Source organism: Rhinolophus ferrumequinum, chromosome 5 (assembly GCF_004115265.2).
Source record: "Rhinolophus ferrumequinum isolate MPI-CBG mRhiFer1 chromosome 5, mRhiFer1_v1.p, whole genome shotgun sequence".
Classification (NCBI taxonomy): domain Eukaryota; kingdom Metazoa; phylum Chordata; class Mammalia; order Chiroptera; family Rhinolophidae; genus Rhinolophus; species Rhinolophus ferrumequinum.
The window spans coordinates 53,306,070-53,323,262 of NC_046288.1; the positions used below are offsets into that span (position 1 = coordinate 53,306,070).

A 17,193-nucleotide genomic window follows, 5' to 3' on the forward strand; every position below is an offset into this window, starting at 1 on the left:
ATAGCAGTCCCTGACTGACCCTTAAGCAACTGTCTTTCAAATAGACTAAATAGTATAGATTTGAGTACCTTTCAGAGCACTTTTACATACATTATTTTATTTGATTCTCCCAGCTGGCCCAGCAGTTGGCAGTACCCACATTCGTTCTTTATGAAATGTCTGTGTCATTGGTGATGCTATCCACCTCCCTCTGTGAGATCAGGGATGTCCTAGCTGGCCAAATGTTTGGTTAACTTAAGGAGTTATGATGGATAATCCGAAGTCCCTACACACTTTCAACTCCTATCAACTAAAATGCCTTTGCCAAATTTACATATCTGGGCCAGTTTCATCTGGAAAAGCAAAAGTAGTTCTTAATGAAGGATTTCCCTTTCTGGCAAGTTGCTCTAGCTTTTTCAGACCTCTCCCTTCTAGTTCTGATTTCATTTAGATTTATGTGCTATCTCTAGTAGTGTGACTTTATTCACTGGTGCTCTATCTCCTCTCTCAAATTATGATTTTTACATTTGTATCACTAACTTTGTCATCTTTCTAATTAATCTGTACAAAATTACTATATCCAGATTAAAAAATTAACAGCACTAACTACAACCCTTAATTCAATTTTAAGATTTTATGCACCCCAATTATTTCAATAATATGACAATCAAATATCTTTCATACATAATTAAGGTATCATTATGTTAATGTCCTTTCAAATGAACTGAATGTGTCAGAGTGTGACAGCTACAACTGGACTTAATAAATTCATGGTTGAACAACTCTGATAATCTGTGGGGCAAAAACTGATATCATTCAAATAGTAAATTAAATTGAACTTTAAAGTTTCATTCCATGAAGTTAGAGTAAATGTTTCAAGTTCTCTTAGTCTATCAGACAGAAGGTCAATGGCAGGCTTGCAAGCATTTACATTCAGAAGGTTGTCTTTATTATCAGATGGCCCTCAAGTTTTAAATATCAAACTCAGGAAAAGTACTCAACATTTTTTAAAAAGGTAAATAATAGAGATAAGAAAGCATGGAATTCTGTTTTATCCTCTCATTATGTTACTCTATTCCAGTGAAAAAATACAAATAGATTCAAAAGCCTGTATGGCTTAATACTAGAAGCCCGCTTCTAAGTGATAATCTGTAAATAATTAAGCATATAGATTTAGAAGCAATTCCCAGAGGAATGAAAATAAAATGACAGGATCTGATAAGATTACTATGATTAAAAACCAATAAAAGAGAAGAAAAGAAATTGGTGAATGGAAGAAAGAGGGAAATATATATTCCTCACATGCATATATATGTCAGTCACATTGTTATATAGTAGATACATAATAAATTATTTTAATTTTCACAAAAACTCATTAATTTAAGGATTTTTGTTTATCATTTAATAGGTAAGCAAACAAAGGCTCAGAGATGTTCATTAATTTTCCCCAAATCACACAACTAACATTTTATTTGCTGAAATGTGAACGCCAAAGCCCTTGCTTCCTCCTCCACACCCATTGGAAATTCAGAGAAAGCACCAGGAAAGCCAAAATGGCCGGGAAGGATAGTACCATGTCACTGAAACCAACTAATGAGCAATTCCAGGAGGTAGGCAATGGCTTCTGGTGAAAAATTTGCTTTCATATTCTTATCATTTAGCCAATAATTAATACTCAGGTATGTGCTACACTATAGGAATGCCTCAGAAAGAAAGATGAGGAGTGTTAAGAATACAGCATGCTGCCTAGAAAAATCACTTTTAACATTCCAAAGAGAAATTTCAGAGAATAGGTAGTTGTTGTTTTTTTAATTATACACAATTAAATATTTGAGGAAATGATGATGAAGAGGAGGGAGCACATAAAGCCTAGTCAGCAAGTGGAAACAATAGGCAGCGTATTACAGGGTAATGGTAACCACATGGACCTTGGAACCAGAATGTCTGGGTTTAAATCCTAACTCGGTAGCTGTGTGACCTTGGCTAAGTTACTTAACTTCTCTATACAGTTTCCACATCTTTAAGATGGAGATAATAATTGTACTTCCTCCTAAGTTTGTTACTATAAGGAATAAGTGAATTAATATATGTAAAGCCCTTACAACAATGTCTGAAATGTCTGACACATTGTTTTATCTCAGGATTAGCTAGTCTTTGGAAAAGTTGGACAGTGGACAGTGTAGGGATAGAAGGCTTGAGAAATCTTGGGGCGTATCAGAGTCGGGAAAAAAGAATACTTTAAGGTAGAAAAGACTTGAGCATGTTTGCAGACATGGGGAGGAGAGAGTCAGGAAAGGTAAATGAAATCAGGAAGAGGCCATGGGAAAGATGGGCACATTTGGAGGAAATGGCCTTGAAACAGAGGAAGGAGACAAGTTCTGACACAAAAGGGAGGGTGGAGACCAGATGAGAACACCGCAGTTTTTCAGGAAGTAACAGATGAGGTGAGACAGCAAAGTTCCAATTCCAAATAATGCGCTGAGTTTCTTCATGGAAGGAGAAAAAAGGGAGGCGTGAGAATTGTGTAGAGTAACGAAAAATATTTAGAAAAGTTATTCTTGAACATATGAAAAGGTGGACACTAATAATGAACAAAAGTGCAGCTAATATCAGTGAAGTGTGGGCTAATTCAAGGGGATTCAGGTTCTAGTTTTCATGACTTTCGTAACACAAACTAGAGCCAGACAAAGTGGCCTCTAGGGAGCAAGGAAGCAAGCATAAAGATGGAGCTGGTGAGAGGAAATTCTACTAACAACCAAGCCAAACTCAGAATTCCTACTCCTGAATCTCTAGGGACATCATCTGCCTCTACTTAAACGAGCTTTTCTGTAAGCAGAAGTCAATCAAGACCACCTCCTATAAAATTTTATTACTTCTGTAGTTTTCAATTTTAACGAATTGTTAATATAACCACATATAGGAAAGTAACTGAGGTCTGTTTTTAAATCTTATGATGTTTAAAATCTATATGGTTTAAAACAGTAAAAAGGTGTTTGGTAAAATATGGCAGAGTGGAACAAATTTTCTCTACTGCCTCCTGAAAGCCATAAAGTCACAAGGACAGAAAAAAAATGGAAGACGCAATGACAGCACTGAGATTTATTTTGGAAGATGAAAAGAGGAGGATGAATTCTAACCGACTTCAAGGATAAAAGTCAAGAAGCAAAGTTATGCCAGGCCCAGAACCTCAGAAATGTTCAGGGATTGAAGGCGCAAGTACTTCTGAAAGTAGCGGGTAAAGAGTAGAACTGAAAATAAAAGAATCGGTTGTAAGTTTATTTAGAAAACAATTAGAACCCCAGATCCTTGCTTCCAAGACAAAGAAGCAAGGCAACCACCCCAAATGACGACTAGAGGTTTACGGTTTGGGGAAATTGAACCAGAGAAACCCTCAATTCAAGAACAGCAAGCAAACTGAAGGCTGGAGTGACGTCCAGTGCTGAAGCAAGGGGTGTTAAGTCAGGTATGCACAGTGCTACAGTTCTTCTCTCCTCACACCGACTTGCCCATATGGCAGCCAGGAATATATACCACCCTTCCCACCTGCAGGCAAGAAAAAAGGAAAACCAACGACTCAAGAGAAAAGACCGGTAGACAAGCCCCACACATAGACAGGGCTTCTGATTGGTTTTGTATCTCATACTTTAAAAAAAAAGGACTCTCCAGTTTTCAGTATATTTTGTAGTATATGTTATGTTATGTTATGTTATGTTATGTTATGTTATGTTATGTTTTATGTTATGTTATGTTATGTTATGTTATGTTATGTTATGTTATGTTATGTTATGTTATGAAAGGGCAGAAAGTTTGTCTGCTCTGTCCCATTACTGCATTCCCAGTTCTTAGTGCTAAGTACCTATAGTACTCAGTAAATATTTGATAAATCAATCACGTGTATTTAAAATCTGTTGGACTCTCATGGAGACCCAAGCACATCAAAAATGTCATCTATATATTTATAGACTAAGTACATACAGATGTACTTATGGACAAGTACATCTTGTCCATAAGATGTACTTATGGACAAAGTACATCGCCCTAATATCACCACACTTTGCAGCTAAATTCCACTTCATTGCACCTCAATTTTAGTCATGAAATTCACAATAGTCAACTTCTAAAAATGGCTGATATTGATTTTTCTTCTATTAGGAAAAATAAGTGGTTTATATCACTTCCTATTTATTAGTGTCTATTCTATATTGAAAGTACTAAAGGCCTCATTTAGAAAATGAGACATCACAGCGTCCAGGAGAAATGAGCTAGGCAGGCCCTCTAGTGGCCTTGAAGAGCTAACACTCCCCAAAGTATCTACCATCACAAAGGAATCAACACCTCTAATTCAGTCCTAAAGCTGTACATTCAGGGAAAGGACCCACCTGGCTGCGTAGATATTGAAACGACTTCTCCTCAAGGCCATTCAGTAAGTAGTCAGAGAGAGAAAAGAACAAAGCGGAAAGTGTCACAAGGTGAGATGTGAACCATTACCTAGTGGCAATAATGGAACAAATGGAGAAATAGAATACTGTGCTCCCTTCTCTCCTTCTAACTGCCTTCTTCTTATTCCCCTATTACCTTTACCTTTTCTTGAAAATGTGTATGCTCCTGCATGCGCACATGTGTACACACACATACACACAGTCATACTCACACACACACACTCACACTCACGCACACTCACTCACACTCACTCACACACACTCACACACCCACAGTCACACACACACACACTCACACACACACTCACACACACTCACACACACCCACAGTCACACACACACACTCACACACACTCACACTTACACACACATCTCACATCACATGGACTGCGGCACCTAACATTCACTGGGTCTGGAGCGAGAGCATTAAGGAAGTCTCACATTATTTGTCTAAATATTTAAAAGTCAAAATCAAGCTAACAAACTGTTAAAAAAAATATCTTCTATCCTCCTGCTGTGATAACTATGCTTCCATGGCAACAAAATTTTTTTAAATTTGTGTAAAGCTATAATTTTTAGATGACTGGATTTAGGCAAAATACCAAAGACAACTAAATTTAAATATCATTGCATGTCTGAATATTCTGTGATAGACCAGAATTGTTTGGATGAATATTAATAGAGACATCCCTAAGTCATTCATTTTAATTATTCTATAACAACTCTTTTGTTCCCCCTACATTCTAACAAAATCAAGAATCATGCTGCTATAATCTAGATTGTCAGTCAATTTGTGTGCTATTGACAGTAATGTCAAATTAGACTATGTTTCTTAACACACTGTTAGATAGCTTCTTACTATTTTCAGTTTGGAGTGACTTCATGTGTTGAAGCAGTAACAACAGGAATTATCAATGAAAATCTTAAGGCAATACTTGGACTCAGAAATGAACCATGAATTTTACATGTTATGTTCAATCATTGTGATGGGGTCACCTAGATTAAATTATTTGTATCATATAAATATTTAGAAATATTTTAATTATATTATGTACATCACTCACTTATATTACAATACCCACTGTCTCTAAAGCAATATCTAGACCCTGATGGTATTTCTTGAGTTCTACTTCTTTGAATTTTTTAATGCAATATAAAGAGAAAACTGAAAATAATAGTATTTTGCTCAATTTGTTTAAATCTCTCTTCACTCGAAAATACACCTTCAACCAAAATGGACAGAAAATAGTCCCTATAAGAAGACAGTGTCAGGACTATTTATAGGGCTCATCTCAAGGCCTGATACATGGCTGTCATCCTGACATCCCCCTTCTCTGCCTTCAGTTGGGCTTCTCATTCCTAGACGTACACTTCCAGAATCCAAGCTTCCTTCCACCCTCTCACAGATGGGTAGTTTAACTTATGTATACAATTCCACAGTTGTTCCTATTCAGAATATTGAAGAAATTGTGTCCCTGGTCTCCAGCATTGATGTCCTGAAGTCCAATATTATTTAGCTTCCAGTTCCCTTGTAGGTGACCCATTTGATTATTCTCAAAGCTTTTCAAACATTTCCCCCCCAGATAGTAGCACGGCTGGCTCTTCTTTCTCATTATCCAATTCTCTGTGGACCTCTTAAGGGTCCTTTCTTGTTCAGTCAATCAAAGAAGCTTACACGTGTCGCTCCCATGTTACCAAGTTTTATTTTCATCAAAGTATTTATTGCTACCTGATATTTTCTTGTTTTACTCTTTTCTATATTGTCTATTTCTGCTGACTATAAGCTCCAGAAGAATTTGTTTACTTCTGAATCCCAGTGCCTAGGACAGTGAGAAGGCATCAATAAATGTTCACTGAATAAATAAATGAAAGCCTGTGTACTAGCACTACCACCAGAAGTAGAGAAGAACGGCCCTTTGATTGATATTTCTAAGTTATGTAAGACAGGATCATGTCTAGGAACCCAATTTTGTCATAGGGCTTGTATTTACTACAAACATGTCCTCTGATCATAGTGAATCATAAACCAGGAGCCCGAAAACTTTAAAACTAAAGTCAAACTTTTGAGCAACTCAATTTATTTGTCCTTAGAAAGCAATGCCCTTGGGCCAAATTATCTTCTTCCCCCTACAAAAATTAATATTTAAGTTAAGAGTTAATGTCATCATCTTGATTCTAGTAGAGCAGTGACCTGAAGAATGCAATCCAGCAAGGTAGATAAGACCACAGTCTTCAGCATCAGACGATCTCGGACCTAATCCAAGATTTGCCATTTAGGAGCTGTGTGTCCTTGTGTTTGTTACTTAACCTCTCTAAACCACAGTCTCTTAATTATAACAGTACTTGTCTCCTAGGCTATTATGAGGATCAAATGAGATCATTCAACTAAAGTTTAGGTGTAGTACTTGAGCATTTAATAAATTTAATTGTAATTATTATAAGACATTAGCTATTTGAACATTTCCATATTCTTGGAAAAATCTTGGCTGATAGCATCATTCATTACATTGCATGAAATAATTTTCTCTCTCAGCTTGGTACTAACACAAAACTGTCTCTTCAAATGCACTGGAGATTTTCCTTAATCGGTTGGAGAGAAGTATATGACCAATCACGTTTTCTTTCCAGAAGGAAACCCAGGTCGTTTTCCATAATAACCTCTTCCAGATACCTTTTTATGTCTTTCTTAGTTGGCTTCCTTTTGATTTTATTTTGAATTGCCCTCTCTTATAGTGCATTTAACTTTGTAGCTTGTGGATCTGTCATTTACAAGCTGAGTGACCCTGGAAAGGTTAACATCTAGAGCTCCACTTTCTTAATCTGTCAAATGAGAATTGCTGTGGACACCGAGGACATTATTATTCCAGCATCCCCTTTTAATAATCATTCCTCCACTGCATCCATATTCCCTTGGGGCTGTGCAAGGAGTCCAACCCCCTAAGCACTTAGAATAGCCTAGAAGTGGACATATAATTCAAGATGGGCCAAGGAGATCCTTGTCAGCAATTTTGGATTTAAGACTGAAAGAATCAGACCAATTTCCTTTTGTAGCTGAAATTATAAGACACAAATCTCAAGAACTGCTAGTACCTATGTTTCCTATTAATGAAGGAACTGGTCCACAGTGAAAGAAAAGAACTCTAAGAAGCATGGAGAAAAAGAGGGAGTCCTAATGGTTGTTACGGTTCCTAAATTCTTCCTCATCCGATAGTTTGGCTGTTCCATGACACAGCCCACTATCTTTCCAATAAATTCTCCTCTTTGCATATATAACTTGCATTTAATTTCCACCACTTGAAATTGAAATAATTCTAATACAAAGAAAATAAGCCCTGCTTTCAATAGTTGTTATAAAAAGTAAATGAGATAAAACATTTAAGTGCCTAGCATGTAACCTGGCATATAATCCTTTTTCAAGAAATGATACTCATTAACATTATTTAGAAGACAGGAATACAAATTCTATATCAATTAATTAATGAACCCAATTTTAACAGCTTAGAAATCTTTTTCCTTACAGTTTCAAAATCACTCACAGGAATTATTTGGTGCAATAATTGCAAAATAAGAGAAATGCTCTGATTAATTTTGCTACATATTATTATATAAATCTCAATGACTCTTACATAATATAGTTAAATAATCTTAGAGAATAGTGAAGCATCAGATAGAGTAACCCACAATTTCTTTCTTAACTCACTTGTTTAGAGTAAACATATGGTGGTAAAGTAGAAAAAGAATGTAGACTTACATTTTACTTAGCCCATATATACAGGAATAAATCTGATCCATTTACATGTGCAAAATACTGACTTGGCTGTATCAACAGCAGTCTTCACATAGTATAAAGGATGCAGTTAGTAAAAAGAAAATGTAATTACTGTACCTGTAAAGATACCACACTGACATTGTCAAAATGGATGTGTCCATTAGGCTCTGTGACAGCTGGATTTGCATAGCAGGTCACACCATTGATGGCAGGTAACGTTTTAGGTTGATGAGTTTTTTCTTGAGGACCAAAATCATCATTTCTAAAGTGGGTATGATCATTCTACATGGAACAATAAGAAAAGGAAAAAGGTTTTAAGAAGGTAAAAAGATGGCTCATATAGAACAGAAAATACAGTTTAGTGCTTTTTATTTATAAGAGAAAAAATTTATATCTATGCTATGTGTACTCTGATCTTTTTAGATATATAAAATTTCTCTCCCTTTAAATGTATCCTCATTTATTAAATTCTGTTGTTTCTGTTTTTTCATGTCAGGGTACACATACATTCTTATTTTGTCGACTATGAATGGAATACAAGTTATATGCATCTGATATACAATGTGAAATTGTTAGTACTGCCTCCAAATTTTACAATATAAATTAAATGTTTCTCTGATACTTATCAACATATTAACTATTTTCTTTCTCCTCATATTCACAAATCTAATAAATGGACAGTTCATGTAATTCTAAGAATAAAATTCCTGCCACTATTTGCCTATATAAAGTAGCTTTAGCAGGTAAAGTATCAAATGTTTTAAATAAAGTGCATTTACCTGACCATATGTCTTTAACAACATTTTAAGCACTCTTTCAAAAAAGAAAAGGATGTAAAATCCACCAAACACAGCAACTGCCTTCTCAACATAGTTGTCAATTTTGGGATTGAATCCAAAGGCCTGGGGAGAAAAAAAGGCAATTCAGGTAAAACCAAGTAGTTTAACTTGATTTCTAGAAAATAATACAAAAATTTTGCAGTACTTAATTTTCACCAAAGTTCTAAGTCCATCTTCACATCCAGGTAATGTTGGGAACTTACCTGCCAACAGCACAAAACAAAACCTCTGAAATTCAAGTAAGCAAACTGTAAGGGATGGCTTAGAAATCTCATAACCAGAAAAAGCTCTGCTAAACAAAGCCCCTGAGTATCTCACCATTTCCTGGCTATCAGAGCTGCAGACCTGCAGCGATATTTGCCTTGAAAGAGGAAACTTTTAGTAGTGAAGAAGTACTGAATCCCATATTTGGAAGATAATATTAAATCTAAGTAATGAAGATGAATGAGACATTGATTATTTACTTTCTCTAAACACAACATATCCAGAGTCAACTTTTTAAAGCAAATATGGCAGGCCACCTGAATTATTATTTTCCCAATATTGTTTTCCCTCGTGAACCTACATGATCCTGATTAAGTCCTAAAGCGATTAAATAAATCAAGGACTAGGCCCAAGAATAAAGAAGAAAAGGTTTAAGATACCAGGCTAACACACACACACACACACACACACACACACACACACACACACAGTGAGAATGAAAATTTACTGATAAAAGGACATAGGGCAAGCAAGACCTGGAGTTTGAAATTATAGAGTCAAGATATTCTTAACAGACGAGAAACACAAAATTAAAATAAATAAAATAGGAAGGGAAAGTAATATATGAAAAGCCATAGGTTTACACCATTCCAGACACTGAATCTTCTCTCTGAATAGCATTCTAAAGTAGAGGACGCCGAAGGTCTTATTCTATGTCTGCCTCTGAGGAGATCTTTTGGCCACATCTTCATCTAAGTGACTTTTCTGTACCTATTTCTATAGTGCAAAAATGCCACAAAAATACCTACTTGTATACCTAACACAGAGGTTATGAAAATAAAATGAAGCAACAAAAGGGAAAGAATTTTGCCCTCCCAAAAGAATTCACTGTCTATAGAAACTGAATGTATTATTACAAAGACAGATTCTTTGGTGCTGATATAATTCTCTGATTACCTCCATAATTCCTTAATTATCACAAAAAGGCAGAAGAACTTCCATAAATGCTGCTGAAGAAGTTTCTTACTTTCTTTATAGACATTTCTTATATATTAGCACATTTTCAATAAAATAGAAAACCTAAAAATCATAAATGTGGAAGCTTCTGTCCACATAAAATATCAGTTTTTCAAATTTAATTTGACCCACAAAGGCGAAGGGACTAAGAAGTACAAATTGGCAGTTACAAGGTAGTCACAAGGATGTACACTACAGCTTAGGAATATAGTCAATAATATTGTAATAACTATATATGGTGTCAGGTGGGTGCAGGAATTATTGGGGGGATCACTTCAGAAGTTCTATGGGTATCTAACCACTATGCTGTACACCTGAAGCTAATATAATATTGAATGTCACCTGTACCTGAAAAATAAAAATTAAAAAATGTAATAAATAAATTTAATTGGACCTACAAATCAGATGAATTAATATGTACACATATAATAGTATACTAAATATATTACATGTATAATATTACACATAATATTTTTTAATCAGAAAATCTGTATTGTCATCCTAGTTTTGTTACTAGCTGATCGTATGGCATAATCAAGTCATTTAATGCCCCTGGATTTTAATTTTTTTCATCTTTACCATTGAGAGTTTGAAGTAGATATTCTCTTAGGTCCTTTCTAGATATAATAATAATAACAACAATAATAATAACTCAATGACTAAGAAGTTACATCCCCAATTTCATATACAGCTGTGAAAACTAAAAGAAGCTTTAGTTATAATTTTCTAAGCATTATAAGACCACGGTGAGACCCCGAACTACTATTTTCTCTTTCCTCAGGGCTTGCCTCTCCATGTTTGCGGGTGCGTGGGGTGGAAGATACAGTCTGTGTGTATATAAATTTCTCTATTTCCCCTTGTGGATCCCTCCTATTACTGTCTCTTCTCTTTCCCCTCTGTTTTCCTCTCACTTACTCTTCTCTTCCTCTCTGCCTTATATGGCCACAATATAGATTTGAAATAAAACATACATATTATTTGTTGATTAACTGAATAGTACAGTGTAGTCACTGTCAGATCAATAATCCATTGTGTCAAAAGAAAAACATAAGCTGCTCTTTATTTACTGGCCCTCAATTGATGTTTTCCCACAGTCAAAAAAAACAAAAAGGTTTGTCAACCACGCTCTCATTTATCTTCTAGTCTTCTACAGCTGTAGTAAACACATGAGGGAATTTTGTGGTGTATTATCAGTAAATTTGACATTGCATGCCCTTTAGAAAAAAATAAATAAATAAATAAAGTGTGCAGAAAGATTAAATTTGCAAATGCAAGACAGAATAAAGTTTTAAGGCCCTCGGAGGTATCCCAAGCTGTCTGAGCACGTACTGGTGGCTGGCCTCCTAGAATGTTAATTTTATCTCTGACACTGACAGTCCCTGAAGTTTGAGACAAACTTTTTCATTTGCTGTGATTCAGCTCTCTTTTATCCAAAACACTATAACCCAGGCCATAAAATTCTGTGACAATTATGGAGGCTTAAAATGTACAAAGTGTTAAAACATTTAAAAGAAACAATCATTCACAGAAACAAATAGCCAACATCCTTACCTCTGGAATAAGTTGGAAAATTGCATTTGAAAATAGAGTCCCAATAGCCAGCCCGACGAAATAGGTCAAAATCTTGGGGAAATAAGATTTCTTTATCAACGGAGTCAAAACCAATCCAAGGAGAGATGCCAGATTAATAATTGTCACTGACAGGAATCCATATCCCCAAACTGTGAATCAGAGGGAAAGAGGTGAAATTAATCAAAGCAGAGGCACCAAATGAAGTCTTACTCAACATTAAACTGGAAACAAATTTCTTCTTTAAAAGCTTGAAACAGATATCTTCTTTAAAACAGCAAAATCATCTCAATGAAAATTATGTGGTAAACTGAGGACATACATACAGCATAATAAATATTAATAGAAACACAGCCTATGTTTTCATCAGTCATCATTACTGGGTCAAAGAATTGTATAGCTTGCAAGGAATTTGGAGAACGTCAAGAATAGTGACAATCTCAGGCCCACAGGCTCCCAAGCCACCACGTTTTAGCGATTGGTTCCAGGCCAAGTTAAAACCCAACCTTTCAGAGGAACATTAAGGCAGCATGAGATGCAGGGACAGGTAAGGGACATGGGTGGGAATAGGTTAGCTTCCAGGTGACCATAACTGCTGACACCGAGCTCGTCATAATCACTTGTATGCAGGCACCTGTGTAGAGCACCTTCTTGGGGAAAGCAGCACCTCAGACCTCCAGCTGGGACCTCCAGAGACCTGGACTCACCCAGTGTAGGGAGCACTCAGGATGGGCTCACATGGGGGCAGGAGAGAGCAGCTGCAAAGCGTAACTCACCTTGCCAGGCCCAGATTAAGGCAAAAATATCCTACACCAGTAGAGATGCTGGTGACAGCAGGAGGTGATGCGTCTTTCACCTCTCTATCCCCAGGACCTGGCACCCAACAGGTGTTTAATAAATGTTGCTTAGAATGAAATGAACGCATGTCATCCAAAGCTCTACAGCTAATGACATTTGTGACCCATCGCCTTTGGGCCTCAATTTCCCCCAGGTATCCGACAGGAATTGGTTTAAAGACACGATGGGAATACAAGTCTGACGTATTGTGCGAGCCCAAGACAGTCGTGGACGGCAGTGCAAGCTGACATATAAATGGGCTCTGAACTGTGGTTTTGCCTGTGCCCCACACACCATGCATAAAGGACAATGTGAAAGATCAGAAAGCTGCCTCTTCTGATATTGCCACTTCTTTAAAATGCCCCCAAAACATTTTTAAATGTTGGGCCACTTTTCTCATGCACACTGTCAGTGGAGTACTGGAGAAACACCTAGTGTTTAGTGAGTATCCACCACGTGCCAAGCACTGTGCTGAGCGGCTAACACATATAAATTCATTTGATCCTCACAAAACCTTATGAGGTCGGTACTACTGTCACCGCCTGCATACAGGTGAGGAAACCAAAGCATATGGACTTCAAAAGAGTTGTCCAACTCATGCCAATATAAAGAAAGTCATGCAGATTTTGAACCAGACAGTCTGTCTCCAAGGCCCACATTTTTTAGCAATATGCTTCATTACTCCTGTAGAGGTAATTTAATTTGTAAAAAGCCCTAAGGGCTCAACGACGACACTAAACACTTTATATTGTGCTTCATGAATACAAGATTGTTCACCATTCTTCTAGTTCAAGCGATTCTATCTACAAATAAACAGTCTTAGCAAATGTTTATGGAGCCCAGGGTGCAAACCAAACCCTGATTCCTGCCAACAAGCAGCTTGGATCTTTTGCTTGGGAAGTTGGGAAGTGTGTGGGCACGCCCGTACACAAAGCAATAGGGGTAGCCTGTGCTGAGACCAAGTGAAATAGGACATGATAAATGTTACTATGTTACTGCAAGAACCATCACAGCACTGATCGTGACTGTCTTCTCCAGACACTTTCCTGTCAGTTCCAGACTCCTGACCGTGCCCTACAAAGTCATCTCATTGGACTGACAAAGGTCCACCCCTGCCCCTTTACTACCTGTCACCTCCAACAACACTATCTGCTCCCCTCAGACTTTCCACAGAGACAGTTCTCAGTCCCACATCGCCCTCCATGATACACCTATATGTAGTTTCCCTTAACACAGATAGCCTTCGATCCCATCACTAGCCTACATGCATTCATTCATTTAACAAATATTTATAATCTCCTTGAGTAGACAGGACACAGACATGTTGAAACTAAAATAAAAATACAAAGAAGTTTTTGAGTACCAAATAGAGGCAAAGCCACACACACCGATTAAAGTCATCACTTTTCCCTGTGAATTCCTGTTCCACTACCCTTGCTCGCTCTCTCCATCAATTTTATGTTCAATTTCAATTTCTCACCCTTCAATTGTCAATTCCATAGAGGATTGGTGACCAAGCTCTCAGTTCTGCCTGAGATCACTCTCACTCCAGCTTCTCCATCCTTATTGCCTAGCCCTGATTGCAGGCTTTCACTACCTCTCCCTTATCTGATGCATTATGACACTTTTCCTTGGTCCTTCCTCCCCCTGCCTGACACGGCCACCGGACTTATTCTTCTAAAACACAATTCTGATCATCTCATTCCCCCACTTGAAACTGCCCTTCATGAACTGACTCCCACACAACCTCACCAGTGTTATTCTCCCTTCTCAACATGGCCTGTATGCAGACACAATGTTTTCCAAATACAGAACTACCTTTACTTGTGGTTCTTTATCTGGAAGCATCTTTGTATCGTCATTGTCTAAGAAACTCACACATGGCTCTCCAAGCCAACTCAGAGACCTCCTCGATGAAGCTTTCCTAGTTCCTCTGGGCAGCAGTCACTTGCTCATCAAGTTTCCCACAGCTTTTTGATTGAAGGTAACTGGGCCACTTACCATTTCTTATGTGCTACAGTAATGTTATCAATTATATATTAGTCTACATCCTATACACTATGCGATTTTCAAGAAGGGGTATGTTTTATTTATCCTTGGTGCCTAGAATGTTGCTTGGCAAATAGCAAACATTCCTCGGTGAATGAATTAATGAAGGCCCTATTTCAAGATGCAGCCCAGAACTCTGCCCGAAAAAATACCAATTCATTTGCTTACCCAATCTTTCTAACTTTCCTTACTACTGGGCACATTTATCAGGGCCAATTGGGAACTTTGGGAGCATGAATCATCACTCTTCTAGGCACACTGCATAGTTTCCCCTTCTTGTATTGTTAGGACATTATTCAGGGGGGAAATTCCTTTCATCCAGTCAACTGATGCACCAAAGAGTGAATTAGTATAAAATATTCCCTGGACCTTTCCACATACATATCAGACTCCTTCTAATGATTTCTTCCAGACTTTCTCTCTGCTTCTCAGTGAACTCTGAAAGATTTTAAGAAATTTCCAAGGAATATTAGTAACAATAGCTAACATTTATTGAATGCTCACTATGGGTTAAGATTCTTCTAAAAACTTTATCTATCTTAAGTCATTTAATTCTCCTATTTCATAGTTTTTTACAAGGATAAAATAAAACCAGTTAAAGCAGTCAAGCAGTCCCCAGAATATAGTTAAGTGTTCCACAAATGTCATTACTATTTTCAAAAAAAAAAAAAAAAGTAAGTAGACTATAATATAAATTTTAGCTCATTATTCTACAGTGAAAGGAAAAACAAACTAGGAGTTAGTAGCCCTGGGCTCTCATCCCACTTCAGGTATTGTACCAAGAGGAAGCCATTTAACAGCTCTGGAGCTTAAGACTTATGTCATCAATTGTATTACGGAGTTAGACAGTGTGATCTCCAGGGATGCTACAAGTGAAATTCTATTATTCTCATCTATTATTTGAATTAAACAACATCCTGTGACCTCGTCAGTAAAAATGAGGCAATTTTGAATCATTAAATTATTGGTAAATCTTAATTAATTTATCTCCTAGAGAATTTAATTTACCATCCATTTATTGCACTCATCGATATGAGTTTATAAAGACCTGAAAGACAATTTTAAAATCACAAAACATGAGGCCCCTAATAAATCAGACTGATATCTGCCCGCTGAAACATCAGTGCAAATGTGTTCATAAACTCCTTGTATCATGTCTCTTGGATTACTTTTATTTTGAGTTTTCATTCCCTTGAATGAACTCAGAATTGACTCTATATTAGGTGAACAGTTATATCAAGAATACAGTGCATTTCATTATTTAAAAAACATATTTCTCAGTGGGAAAAGAACCAGTTTACACAGCGGGCATGGGTTGGAGTGAATGTTTGAACACATGTATAAGAAGAGCAAATACTTCTTTCTATTCCGTGCCAGGCAACATTCTAGGTACTTACATATGTTTAGTCATTTAATACCCCCAACAATTCTATAAGGAAGGCACTATTCTTATCTCTATTTTATAGATGACGCAAATGAGGTGCAGAGACATTAAATAATTTCTCAACTTCACACAGCTGCACTAAAATAAAATAATTAAGATATTAAACACCAAATAAAGGCAATATATTATCAAATTAAACATCCTAGATTGGTAATAATAAGCACTGTACTAGTTTCCCTAATTCTCTAGAAACATTTCTCTATCCCCTCCCACCCACCCCTCCCAGTCTAGCCCCATTTCAATTCCTAAGATAATGTGCAGCCTAAGAGGTATTTCTCTCTTTTAGGGGGTCCTCTGTCGAAATAGTTGGTGCCTCTCTGATCTTATAAGTCACAAATGTTGATTTTTCCATTTTAGGACTTTGCAGTTTTGACTCTAGAATTAATTCTCTCACTTCCTGTTTTCACTTTCCTGTTCCTATCTTCTGGCTCCTGAGATAGATTAAACCTGAGAATTGAGGTTTAAAGCACTTTTGAATATCAGTAATTAACCTGCAGAGAGTAGAGGATTTGCTTTTTCTGAATCCTCATCTCCAGTATTCAGAATTATGTAGGTTAGATATTATTTTATTTAACAGACATATATATAGTACCTAACTATATGTTAGGTGACATTTTAAATTCTTTGCCAATATTAAGTTACTCAATCCTTATGACAACCCTTGGAGAAGGTTCCTATTTTAGATAAGAAAACTGAGGCAGAAAGACATAAATAAAGTCATGTGCAAACATAGCTGGAAAATTACAGAGTTGAGACTTGAGCCCAGGTGGGCTGACCTTAGAATCTATGCTTTTACTATGCTCTACTATTAGTAAATGTCAGTATATAAAGCATTTACTCACTTTACTTTTGAATGTAAAGTATAAACTATATTAAAGTTAAACAGACTTGTAGAAATATAAATGTATTTCAATTTAGTACATATTCTGGAAAAAAAATTTGCTTGGACAATTAGCTCTAAAATTATTGTTATTCACAAAACTGATAATTATATTGATAAAGTATATTTGGTGATTTCTATTCTTTGTATATGTAAATGTAGAATAT

General features: G+C 36.5%; 1 protein-coding gene across 2 annotated transcripts in view; it reads right to left on the reverse strand.

Annotated features, from left to right (window-relative positions):
* SLC39A8 (solute carrier family 39 member 8) overlaps positions 1-17,193 on the reverse strand; it is a 69,061-nt gene that overhangs the window by 27,635 nt on the left and 24,233 nt on the right. For both annotated transcript variants that reach the window (XM_033106730.1, XM_033106729.1), the window contains exons 4-6: positions 11,799-11,968; positions 8,967-9,089; positions 8,305-8,469 (exon numbers count right to left, since the gene is read on the reverse strand). In XM_033106730.1, coding sequence (XP_032962621.1) covers positions 8,305-8,469; positions 8,967-9,089; positions 11,799-11,968 — 458 coding nt within the window. The remainder of the gene's footprint in view (positions 1-8,304; positions 8,470-8,966; positions 9,090-11,798; positions 11,969-17,193) is intronic.